The sequence below is a fragment of the Hylobates moloch genome, unplaced genomic scaffold, assembly GCF_009828535.3.
Source record: "Hylobates moloch isolate HMO894 unplaced genomic scaffold, HMol_V3 SCAFFOLD_1, whole genome shotgun sequence".
Taxonomy (NCBI): Eukaryota; Metazoa; Chordata; class Mammalia; order Primates; family Hylobatidae; genus Hylobates; species Hylobates moloch.
This window is the reverse complement of record NW_026652276.1, coordinates 51,349,834-51,362,802: the sequence shown is the minus strand read 5'-3', so window position 1 is coordinate 51,362,802 and position 12,969 is coordinate 51,349,834. Positions and strand designations below refer to the sequence as shown.

The following is a 12,969-nucleotide window of genomic DNA, read 5'->3' as shown; positions in this document are numbered from 1 at the left end:
AAAATAAAAATAAAAATAAGTTAATTAGGTAAATGTAATGGAAGAAATGCTTGTAAATAAACATAATATAATTTAGAATCTAAAGTTTTATTACATAACAGGCGTTTATTAAATGTCTGGGTCATTCACAATTAAAAAAATTATAGAAAAAAAAAGAAATGTAGAAAGGCTGCAAACAGACACTGACAGTAAGGTATTAAGGTGTTATAATAGCTTTATGAAATATTATAGGAGAATTCAAAGTTTGATAATAGGTATTTGACAGCTTTCTACCTCTTAGATAGCTTTCTGTTCTCTGTAGACTCAAGATAACGTTAATAAATAAGTTTAAGACTGCTTAAGTATGGCTTTGTTGTTGTTTTTTCCTTTTTACAATAAATCAAGCAAGGTGTTTAATTTCTCAGTGAGTATAGCAAACACAACCCAAAGTGAGTTCACAAAAACTTGGAAGCTGAGGATTATCATTTAAGAGCGATATAAACTGATCTTAAAAAGCTCTAAAAACAATATTGTTTGTCTTCAGCTTTACTAAAACTGGTTTAAATGTCATTTCTTTGAAATTACATTTTTTAAGTATAACATTTACATTATTTGTAGCTTCTGGCTGTTTGCATCACAAAATCTTAAGTTTTAATAAGGCGACTGCACTAGAATGTATGATCCAGTGTCTCAGAATATCTTAAGTTCCATAAAAGCAGGGATCTTTGCTTTCGTTTACCAATGTTTCCCAAACATCTAGTATAACGCCTGGCTCATGGCAGGTGCTCTATATAAATTTGATGAATTAATTAATGAGTGAATCATAACTAACCAAAGGAAGCCACTCACATTAAATGGTCCTTACTTTGTTAATGTCCCAATTCAAAAGGTAAGCAGAAGAGTTTTCAAAACACTTTCTAGCTTTTTCCTTTCTCTGGGTTAGTCAGTGACAGGACTGCTCTGTTCAGAAAGACTTGCCTTCATATTCCACTTTAGCTTTCAGGCAATAAATAGATTTCACTCATTTCATGCCATCTCAGAAAACCCTCTTTCCTTTAAAATGAGACATTTGTCCCCAGTAGCACACAAAAGCTCTATGCTTATAAAACACTTTTCAAACTTAGACAAACACCACACAAGAAATACTCAAACACACACAAATATCCCTTAAGTTAGGATCTACTCAGTGACTTCTTATAATGGTTAATTATGTAAGAATACAAACTTACACTAGTTAGCCAGGGCATATTTACTCCTTGGAGAGAGACCACTCTCAGTGTTCACTATAAATAAGCTTTATATTTCCTAGATGTAAATATGAAGATATGGAGATGAGAATAATCATTCTGGTTATGATGCCAACATTCATTATCAGGGAATAACACTATTCCATGATAATAGCTAAATACAACTTGACAGACTATGTCTAACTTGATAATTATGCCTCTTCTTACCCTTTTTTCCCCAATACACAGTGTATTTTACTTTGAGAAGGCCTGGCCTTCTAGCTTTTAACATCTTTGGAAAAAAATGGCAGCTTTTTTTGTGGGTGCAATAACTTCTCAGTGCAATAACTCATCTAATCGTGGGGGTGTAGATTTTAGATGACTGCTTTGGAGACGACAAAGTCCCATTTCTCATGTATTTTAAAATTAAAAACTGCTAATTTGGGGTTATTGGCAATACCCAGACTCATTTTAAAATAAGTGCTGAATCATTTGTATATTTGGGGACAGCTGTAGTCACAAAGAACCAAAGTACTTTTGTTTGCTTTTTATGGCACCTATTACAGCTGTTTCCAATAATATTACTCCTCTGACCTCTTCCATTGACATATCTTAATCTGCCACAGCAATTCTGAATACGTGTAGGGCAGGTAAGGACAACATTTAGGAAAATAGTGTTATTGATCTTATTTTAAAATAAGGATTGAGGTACATGAGAAAAGCATCAAACCAATTCATAATGTCAGTAATTTTAAGAATATATTAAATACTATTAATAAGAGATTAATAGAATTTTAGAATTTTAATACTTCTTAAAAGTAAAGTCTCTTGGCTAGTGCAGTAAAATGAAACCATGCCAAATTCCCAAAGGGCAAAAAGAACTGACAGCTAAACCTCAGCAATTAGAAACAATATTGTTTTAATGTTGTCTTCTTTGTTTTTTAGTCATTTCATTTGTAAAAGTCAACTGAAACTTAGGTTCTCGCCATCTATATAAAAACTGAGAGAGGAGGCCTCAGATTGTGTGCAGTGCCACGGAAAGCACTGTGTGCATATTATATTTAATGCAATACAGATACTTTAGCTTTAATTTTAAAACAAAACTCAAGAAATCTTTATCTCCACCAAAGAAAAATACAGCATTTGCATGATAATATAGTTGTGGTAGCAGTAGTGGAAAAACAAGATACAGCCACATAGACAGCAGTATGGAAAAGGGGAGAACCTTGTCAAACCCATCACTTAATCTACTTTTTGTGTCAGTGATAAGGAAGAAAACAGGTAAAAATACGGTATACTTCACGAAACATCATCCACTCAAAAAAGTGTCTGGAAAAAGTACAAGAGAGATAATGGAACCATTCGCAAATGTGAAGAACACATATACCAGCGAAACATGCAATTCTCAATGCAGTTACTTAGGAAGTGAGTTTTGAAATGATCTGATTCTCATATTATCTCTAGTTAATGATTCAAGTCGTCTATTACTACTTTTTCTACTCCTTCCCAATTTTGTGGCTAATAGACTAAATACCACCCTAATAACAAAAAAGACAAAGTAGCCCATTTAAGAAACATGAATTAAATTTGAGTTTATCTACATCTATGGTTAATTTCAACTTTTGAATGAGTGGTTGTGAATAGCCTAACTCCCTTGGTAGAACTGTAAAAATAATTGTATGTGACCAAGATGAAAGCAGAATGTATTCAGCTTTGGATATCAAACACAACTTGTGAATTTGGAAATGTACATCCTTCTATTGATATTAGCCAGTGTCATTAAGCCATAACAAACAGTAAAGCTAATATTCTCTTCTCAAGAGACAGAATTTGTCTTTGTCTTTAAATAGTCAATGTGAAAGATGTAATAAAATACACATTTTCCCCCTACCAGATGCATGATGGCTACCTTTGAAAGAGGACTGATATAATTGTATATAAACTTGGCTTTGAACTATTTCACAGGTAAACCAATGGCAAACTGCCACTCACACTTAAAGCAAAGAAAACACGTAAGAATTCTCCCACAGAAATTTACCATTCCTACGTCAAGCAGTTCCCTAAATAACCATTGATTTATCCAACAACCTATAACAGTTGGGCACTGACTTTATGCACAGCATTTACTAGATGTTGCTTAACTTCTCCTTTCCCAAAGGACCCTCATTCTCATCCTGATACTTTGGGTGTATCTGGATGTTTTTCACTTGTGAAACCCGCTCTTCAGAGAATGCCTTTCAATTTTACCTTCAGTAAGATGCATGATGCCCTTCAGAGTAACTGATGTTTCTGAGTTACAGAAAAATTCACTTGCTATCAACAGGTTGCAGCGAATTTGTTGGCCTTTCTTTCATTTCCCTAGAAACACAGGATGTGAAGGAACAGAGTAGCAGGAGGGAATCACAGATGAGAAGGAAAACTGTCGCCAGAGAAGATGAAAAAAATTCATGTTCTATACTGTGTTCATCTGTAAAAAGACAAAATGTGGTTAAGTTTATTACACTGATCTTGTGAAATGCAGATTCATACATTAAACATTGCTTGTCTATTCTAGAATGAAGTAGTAGGAAGATAGTTGCAATGGCAAATAAATACCATGGAATAAGAGGGCCTTCAGCATGTACTATGTATTATCCTGGGCTAATTAAGACCTTTTATATCACCTAAGCTGACGGATTATTACTCTGCTGCCCACTGGCTTAATTTTGTGAATCCATCCAGACTGCATAAAGCTTTTTGCTGTTATGCAAGTCTGGGGACAGAGCAACGTGTCAAATCTGCTCATGTGAAACAAGGGTGAGGAAATGCTGAGCCATATGCCAGAGGGAGAGAGGAAGGAGAGGGAAATGATACACTTCCCCTAAAGGCCACTCAGTGGGTAAAATCAATGACTGTGTTTCAGGTACAGGCTAAAGAAGCAGAATTACTAAGAACCCCTTCACCCTCCCCACCAGTGCCTTCTGCCCAGCTGCCTTGACCAGGACAACTTATAGTAAGTAAATTGTTCATCCAAAGGATACCAGCCTGCCAGTGACTTGCTGTCTGACTTCCACACTGGTCTTTCCCCTTAGACCAGATGCTTTCAATCGAGGATGATTCTGTCCCCTGGCAATGGCTGAAGACATTTCTGATTGTCCCATCTGGCTGTGAGGGTGCATGTGCTTACTGGTATCTATTTGGTAGAAGCCAGAGGTGTTGCTGAACCTCCTATGAAGCACAGGAAAGCTCCCCACCCCACCAATCCCCAACAAATAATTCTGAAGCCCCAAATGCCAGTAGCACCAAGACTGAGACACATGGCACTAGACTGGAAAGCCTCTGGAGAACTTTTTTTTAATCCCAAGTGCTCAATAGTGTGTGGTACATAGTGGGCTCTTAGGAAAATTATTTTGGATTGAAAAGCACAGTGAAAGTGTTGCGCCTATGTTTCAGTCTGGCTGATGTTTCTCTTTTTTTTCTTTCTTTTTTTTTTTTTTTTTTTAATTTGAGACGGAGTCTTCCTCTGTTGCCCAGGCTGGAGTGCAGTGGCACCATCTTGGCTCACTGCAACCTCCACCTTCCAGGTTCAAGTGATCCTCCGGCTTCAGCCCCCCAGTAGCTGATATTACAGGCACACACCACCATGCCCAGCTAATTTTTGTATTTTTAGTAGAGATGGAGTTTCACCATGTTGGCCAGGCTGGTCTCAAACTCCTGATCCCAGGTGATCCACCTGCCCCGGCCTCCCAAAATGTTGGGATTATAGGCGTGAGCCACTGCGCCCGGCCTGGCTGATGTTTCAAATGTGTGCTTAATAGGGTGGACTGGGGGGGTAAAGAGAGGGAGGGAGGGGGAGACAGATAGATAGAGGAAGAGAGGAAGCCTGGATTCAGATCCTGTCACCGCGTGAGCAGGGCAAGTGGCTTAACCTCTCTAAATCTCAAAGTCTTCATCTATTGAAAGGGGATTAATAGTACCTAGCAGATAGGCTTGTTAAATTAGATGGCATATCTAAAATGTTTAGTATAGTAGACAGAAAGTAGTAGACAATTAATAGCTAGTCCTATCATTATGAGCTTTGGCTAAATGCCTCTTGGAGAGTAGACTGGTTCTATTATAGTCCCAGAGGAAAACACTGATTACGTAGGAAATCCAGACTAAACAAATGCCCAAGTCATACTGCAGAGAACACCGGTGCTCTGGCTCTCTTGGACAATTTCCTCAGGAGCCTATGGTCCTATTGCTCCTGAGGCTGCACCAGACGTTGGCCCCTGGTGCCACCCTCTTTCAGAGCTGCAACCTCCAGACTTGGCAGAAGACAGCCGGCTTGGGGAGAGCTGCTTCTGTTTCAGAGTATACACCCTGATTCTAAGAGTAGATGATGGATGCAAGTCATGGCCAAGGGGCAGGACAGCAAACCATTGTGAAGTCAACCCAATTTAGAGACTGATTCAACTTTTGTCTAACCAGTGCCGTGCCTATATTATGAACTCTTTTTCTTTTTTTTTTCTGTTTTTTTTAATTATAGCCTCTTTTAGCTCTTTAAGTCTTCTATGGGTTTAATGGGAGACTTTAGTGGTGTGCAGAGAGTGTGTGTGTGTGTGTGTGTGTGTGTGTGTGTGTGTGAAATGGATTTATTTTATTCTACAAATGAAATGAATGAAATCATCTGAAATGAGATGGAATAGCTACAGCGAACGTCCAAAGACCACAAAACTGTTTCCTGACATGTGCTTAGCATATTTAAATTGCTCTCACAGTATCATCCTGAGAGCACAGAGAGCAGTCCAACTGCTCCACAGGACTGCAGAGAGGGAACCAATCCATTTTCTCAATAATGGTGATAACAGAGATGGAATGCTGATTGCCAAATCCCAAACACACACAGGCCTCTCACCCAAAGGCCATGATGCCTTTGTCTTAGTAACAGAATAAACCCAATCCTGTACAAACAGCTTCTTCAGGGTGCATGTTTTGAATGGGGCAAAGATTAGCTTTTTGTGGGAGGCTTTCCAGGATACTGGACAAAAGCATGCACTAGAGACTCACTAGGTAGATTCAAATATTCTTTCTACCATTTACTAACTGCTTGATCTTAGTCAAGGTACATAAAAGGGGCTGTGTGGGGAGAAGGGGCTCTGTTCCCACATCTGTCCAAGTAGGAATAACAATAATACCTAACTCACCAGAAGGTGGCTGTGAGGACTGAATGAGTTACTACCCGTGAAGTACATGGTATACCGTAGGTGCTTAATGTCACCTATTAATGGTGGTGGTGATGATGATGTAATTTGCTCAGGAACAACAAAAGAGGTGTAAAAAATCCCCCCATTTTACGGTTCCTGTGATATAACATATTTTCTGAATAAGGCTTTATATTTATTCCATTTTTGTGCCAGGCCTATAAAGCCCTTTATACCTTTATAGCAGTGTTGGGAGTGACAGTCTAGCAGGATCCTTCTTACACGCAGAAAAGGTTCATTTTACACTTGCCAATAGGAATGAAACTATTTCGCTGCCACAATAGCTAAGTGTTTTTCTAAATGGCCTATTTCGTCAACAACAATCAGGAAAGTGTAAGAAAGTACAGTCTCTAATGATTGTAGCCCGTACTTAAGGTGAGGAAAAAAGTAAAAAAATTACACAAGAAACCTGAATACAGGGAGATCTTATTGAGGCCTTATCAACACATTCCCCAAATGTCTGAAGAGTGACGCCCTCTCATTCTCGCTCACCTTTCCCCTCCCTGCCTTCCTCTCTTTGTTGAGCACCTACTTTTTGCCAGGTACCAGGAATATGGTAAGGAAGAAAGGCCAGTAATAACTCAGGATATTTTTTGGAAGCATTAAATAAATTTTAAAAAATGAGCTGGAATAGCTCCATGTGGAAAAGAGCTTAAAATTAAACAGCATCAGCAAAAATCCAGCCAAGCAAGCACAATCTTTAAGAGGAAGGATTTTAGGCTGAAAGGCAAACAATACTAGTTGATATACTAAAAAACACCCTCCCAAAGGAAGATGCTCTCTTTTGTGGACAATCATATTCCCATTTCTATCATGAATCTCATTTACTATTTCACTCCTTGAACCTTTTACTCTTGGCAAGCCCTTCACAGCCCCAGGAGCTACTTGTACAAATTAGCTCTCAAATATAAGGCAGATGAAGTAATCTCATTGCTGCTAAAGTATAATTCTCTCTAATTATTGTAACTACCAAGCATTAGTCCTTCCCTTTCTAAAAATAACACTCCCTCCCCTAGACACAGTGATGAAATCGCATACCAAAGAAAAACATTTGCTTATCAAAGAAATCTTAGTTCCTTAATATATGAAATTTCTACACGGACAACTTTAAAGTGGAGAGGAGGAAACTTGAATATTAGAAACGTCACTTGTTTTTTGGAAGGTGCTGAATGCCAGGAATAAAAATCCCACTGATGATGTAGGTGGTTTAAATCCAGCAGCTCCAACTTGTCATGGCTCATCTGAGCACTGCACTCTCCTTGGCTCCGCCAGGGCTCCCTCCCGCAGACAGGCCCAGGATCTGCCATGGTGCCCTCCCTGCCTCTGAGCACACACACTTATTGAGAGCTACACACAGGCCAGCCGTGGTACTCACCATACTGTCGAATTCTACAGAGCCCACTATCCGAGACACCTCATCAAACTCCTCAGGAGACATGGGGAGCAGGTTGTCTGTGGTCTGAAGTCTAGAAGGGTGACTAAAATGGGGAAAAAGGAAAGACCAATGTCAACATCTGAGTGATGAAGGGACTAGTGCATACTTACACACTTTATCTTTTGTCTGTAATTGAATTATCACGTTATATTTTTATTTTGGGTAAGTGCATACACTTGTAAAATACATTTGCAAAAGTACAGCTCGTGGGAGGCTCATGTCCCCAGCCCAGCCCCTTGGGAAACGTTTCACACTCCAGGGATGTGATGAGCAATAGCCAGACTGGAATCTGTGCCGCTTCTGCCTGGGTAAGCCTAGGTGTGAGCATGTGCAGTGCACTACCCTGAGATGACCATGCCTCGTGGCTTACCCTGCACAGAAAAGCACCAGAGAAATGTCTGGGGAGTCCCTCATCCCTACCTTGAGGTTTGAATGCAGATAAAGCTGCTCCACACAGTGTTTTTACATGAAGGCTACATCCATTCACCCCAAGACAGTGCTGCAGGCCAAATAACTGACAATGACATTTCCAAAATTTTTTCTACCTTTTATAAAATGAAACAACAAAATCAAAGCAAGTGGAGACAATGTATCTCAATCATTACTTTGGCCTTTTCTAGATTGAAAAGAACTACTTTCCCACTCTGATCAATTTTTGCTCATTTTATTTATACTTTTTCAAAGGGTATCAGTTTTGGGGAAATTTATATACCTTAAATACAAATTTGGCTTTTGGCTTTTTTTTTTTTTTTTTAAAGGTAGTAAAATGCCGATAGGGTTTTCAACAAGTTCAACAAGTTCAGCTGTGATGGCGACAGCAATTACAATGGAAAAGTAAAATACAAGCATCTTCAACAGGCCCCAGCCAGGAGCAAGGCTGGCTTGAGGTTTGTAAACATGTCACTCTTCTGTGTTCACTTACACTTCAGACACAGAAATCAATTCAGTCTTGATATATCCAGTTCCTTTAGGGCCATCAAGTTCCATTGGCTCTGGTGCTAGAAATAAACACATTGTGTACGCTTTCCATCAACAGAAATTACTTCAGAATAGAACATCAACTTTTCGGGGGGATTAAAGTTCTACTGTGTTTCTAGACAGCTTAGCATCCTAAAACTTTAAGGGACTATAACCTCCCTGCCCAAGTCACCTAAAATTCTAGTGGGAATGCAGAAGCAACAAGAAGAAAAGGGGAGGAGATTTCAGCAGGACACTAGCTAGGAGCTTTCTCTTTACACAACTTGAAATCTTACAAGAAGTTTGAGCCCAAAATATGCAAAGTTCTATCTAGTTTATTGGCATTGGCCTGGCTAATGAATATTCACAGCTGTCAAGGTAAGCTGGGGGCATCTTCATCCCAAAGTAATTGTCCTAATATTGAGATTTCTGATTCTAAAAAACAGCTTTGCTGGTGTGTTCCAAACAAAACAGGTCTAATCTGAACTTTCTCAAATGCAATTCATTGACAACTAAGAAGCAAGAGACCTGTCTTCTCAGATGAGGCCTCCTTTTAATAATTATCTAATAAAAATAGGATCTAGTAAGTAATCAGGCCACCCTAAATGAACCACTTCACTTCTCCCAGGCCTCAGTTTTCTCAACTTTAACGTAAGCAAGATGCCTTCTGTTGGTTGGCCACAGAAGGGGTATTCTCTACCCCTTTTCATGTGGAAACAGTGATAGTAACAAATACACAAGACTAGCAATGGACTTTCCCAACATTCCTAAAATAGGAAATTGTCCATTCATTTCTTACTAGCTGTATCAGGCCAAATAATGCATTATGTTTCACCTGTGCTGAGTTTATGCCATCTTTTGAAAGCCTACTCTTACCAATTCAAAAGCAAAACACTGCATGGGTGGAGTTTGAGAATAATCACCCCCTCATCAGGAAAGACTGTACCACGCTGTTACCACCTGCTTGCCCCACTTACCTTCCTTTGGCCTGGAGTAATACTTTCCAAAGGCATGGTCTTTGTCAATATTTGGATACAGATACTTCAAGGGATTCTCAGGAATATTCTCAGCAGCCATGACTTTGTAATTGCGAATGATGTCAGGGAAAGTAACAGCAGAAAGTTCTTTCTTCGTGTAGGGTTCAACCGCATGGAACTCAGGTTCTAAAAAGGAGAAAAGCTAAGTAAATCCCATAGAACATCCCAAAATGAAAGAGGACAGAGAAATAAAACACTGCAGAGTTGATGGATTTGAGTGAACCTCATTAAGAACTAATCACAGTCTAAGCGTTATAACACATATAGTAGACTGCTTTATTTCTAAATAAATTATAATACTGTCTCAGGGAAAATAAAGGGAGCTATTATTCTCAATAACATTCTATTTGCCATTATTTGCTTAGATTTATAAATCCGGGCAAAAAAGATTTATTAAAAACCTTTAAAAGCCTGCATCTTCAACAATGTATTGCCCATAGGCACATAAATAACTCACTACTAAGTGGGTCATCTTAGCTTAAGCCACAGATTTAAATTACTAAAGATAAACTCACTTTCTGTTTTTCTTTGCATATTGAAAAATCTAATTTTTTGTTAAACTAAATTATGATATATAGAAAACAACTTTTCAAATTAAAAATGATCCTATTTGCTACATTTCCCTGTAACCCTTAATGTAATAAACCATGGTTTAATTTACTCCCGTTCTTATTCCCAGACTGAATTCAGATCCTTCTTCCTAGCTGATACAGAATCTCCCTTTGGGTGTCCACCTTCCAGAGGCCACAGTTCAGGTGCTCTGGGGAGCCTGCTGTGGACCATGAGACTATGCTGCCATCCTAACCCTTCCTGGCTGGTACTGTCCTGCTTGACCTTTCCTGGTTGCCAAGGGTTTTCTTCATCTCTGCTTGGTCTGCTAGCTCTGTCTCTCAGCTGGTTCAGGAAGGGAACAGGATAAGAGGAAAAGGGCAGGTTCCAATGACTACTGCCCACGCCAGACTCTCGTCTCAGCCCCCCTGCTTTTTCCTCAGAAGAAAAATAGAACAAGAAGAGTATTCCAGAAAAAAAAATAGAAGAAGAGTATTCCAGAAAAATAAACAGAAGAAGGGTATTCCAGAAAAATAAATAGAACAAGAAGAGTATTCCAGAAAAATAAATAGAAGAAAGTATTCCAGAAAAATAAATAGAAGAGTATTCCAGAAAATAGAACAAGAGTATTCCAGAAAAACAAATAGAACAAAAGTATTCCAGAAAAATAAACAGACAAGAGTATTCCACAAAAATAGAATATATTCCAGAAAAATAAATAGAACAAGAGTATTCCAGAAAAATAAATAGAACAAGAAGAGTATTCCAGAAAAATAAACAGAAAAATTTACTTTTCTGTTTATTAAATTCCAGAAAAATAAATAGAACAAGGGTATTCCAGAAAAATAGAATATATTCCAGAAAAACAAACAGAGCAAGAGTATTCCAGAAAAACAAACAGAACAAGAAGAGTATGGCAGAAAAACAAATAGAATAAGAGTATTCCAGAAAAACAGAAGAGGAATATTTCAGAAAAATAAATAGAACAAGAGGAGTATTCCATTTTGTGTCTATCCACTGAAAGTATAAAAATTACTTAAACAAATCAGTTTTTCCTCCTGCCCTTCAAATAGACCAAACTCTAAACAACAGTGAAAAGTAATCAGTTGGTCTTTACGATTTTTTCATTTACGCTGTTGAGCTTCACCCTCAGAAACCTGCTTCATAACACCAAGGTTTCTGGAGTCTTTTAGCCATGGACTCATTTGATTAAATAGAAACCCAATATACGATAAAGATAAATTTGCAGCTGCTCTGTCTGAAGGCAGGTTAGAGGCTGCCACTCGTCCCAATAGGTCCTGCATCAACTCCCTGGCTAACGATGTGTATGAAGTCTTCTCCTGAAGCCTGTCTCATCTGCACACTCTAATCTGGGATGACCCTAAGAGAATGTGGACGCTTACTCCTGTGGGAAATGTGATTCCTGCCAAGAACGGGTTGCAGATTATATTGACTCACATCCTTGATCTGCAGATAACAAACCTGATGCAAAGGAAAGAATTGGCATTGTCTTTTCAAAACCATCATTTCCACAATATGTTCCAGAAGTGAACCACAAACATTTGTGGTGGTTTATTAAATCCTATCGGGGGGCTCATTTGGGGTAAGTATAAGACCTGCAATTTCATGTCCCAAACGCACTATCTGTATGAGCTGACTGGTGGCGATGAAGAGGGACTTCCCACACATGGAATGGTGGGACTATGTGCTCAAACTCCCACTCACCGCCTCCGTTCTGGGACCGCTCCATCCATGTGAATGTGATGGCCCCTTCCCGGGAGCTCTCGCTGAACCGCAGCAGGAAGGTCCCCGGCTGCTGGTCCTTCAACAGGGCACGCTCTCGCTCCTTGCTGATGAAGCCCATGATGCACCTGGATATCGAAGAGATGGACGGATGGGCTTTTAGTTCAATCATGATTTCCATGCTAACTTACAAACCAAGAAAATGGCTGGAATGTGAGAAAAAAACCCTACGGTAAAAAACGTAGACTATTTTAAAATCTATTCAGTTGACACTTAAGGAAGCATTTCACTTATACATGTATATACTAAGGTTTAAAAAAAAAAACGATATGAATATGGTGTCAGTAGGATGCTACAGATGCTCAATAAACACGCGTGGGATGAATGAGCCTTTTATTGTTCCTTTATTATTTTAAAGGCCATGACAATGTCTGAATTTATACATCTTTTTTACTGGAGAGGAAGACCTAGGCAATATATTTTCATATTCTAGCCCTTCTGATCAAGTTAAAGCTTTTGTTGAAATATCAGCCGATCCTGGCAATAAGTCAAGATAGAAAGGATTTACTCAGTTATAAGGGTTTTTCTTCCTCCCTAGGGGCCACATATTAGATGCTCAAAAATTTTTTGTTGACTGAATGAATGCATGAATGGCACTCAAGAGTTTTTTGTTTTTTTTTTTAATTTAGCTTTGCCAATACATATACCTGTACTAAGAAAGTGTAAGGTTAATGTTATGGGGTTCTACTCTTCTGAAGCCCTGAAGGGGCAGCCTATAAATGCGCACTCCTGTGAGATTCACACACGCCTAGTCAAATACT

At 38.8% G+C, this 12,969-nt stretch overlaps 1 protein-coding gene across 1 annotated transcript in view; it reads right to left on the bottom strand.

Annotated features, from left to right (window-relative positions):
• Positions 1 to 106: 106 nt before the first annotated feature.
• Positions 107 to 12,969, bottom strand: part of STAT1 (signal transducer and activator of transcription 1) — a 47,861-nt gene continuing 34,998 nt past the window's right edge. Inside the window, exons 21-25 of the mRNA XM_032755119.2 lie at positions 12,131 to 12,276; positions 9,797 to 9,982; positions 8,785 to 8,860; positions 7,803 to 7,905; positions 107 to 3,672 (exon numbers count right to left, since the gene is read on the bottom strand). Coding sequence (XP_032611010.1) covers positions 3,658 to 3,672; positions 7,803 to 7,905; positions 8,785 to 8,860; positions 9,797 to 9,982; positions 12,131 to 12,276 — 526 coding nt within the window. The 3' untranslated portion in view covers positions 107 to 3,657. The remainder of the gene's footprint in view (positions 3,673 to 7,802; positions 7,906 to 8,784; positions 8,861 to 9,796; positions 9,983 to 12,130; positions 12,277 to 12,969) is intronic.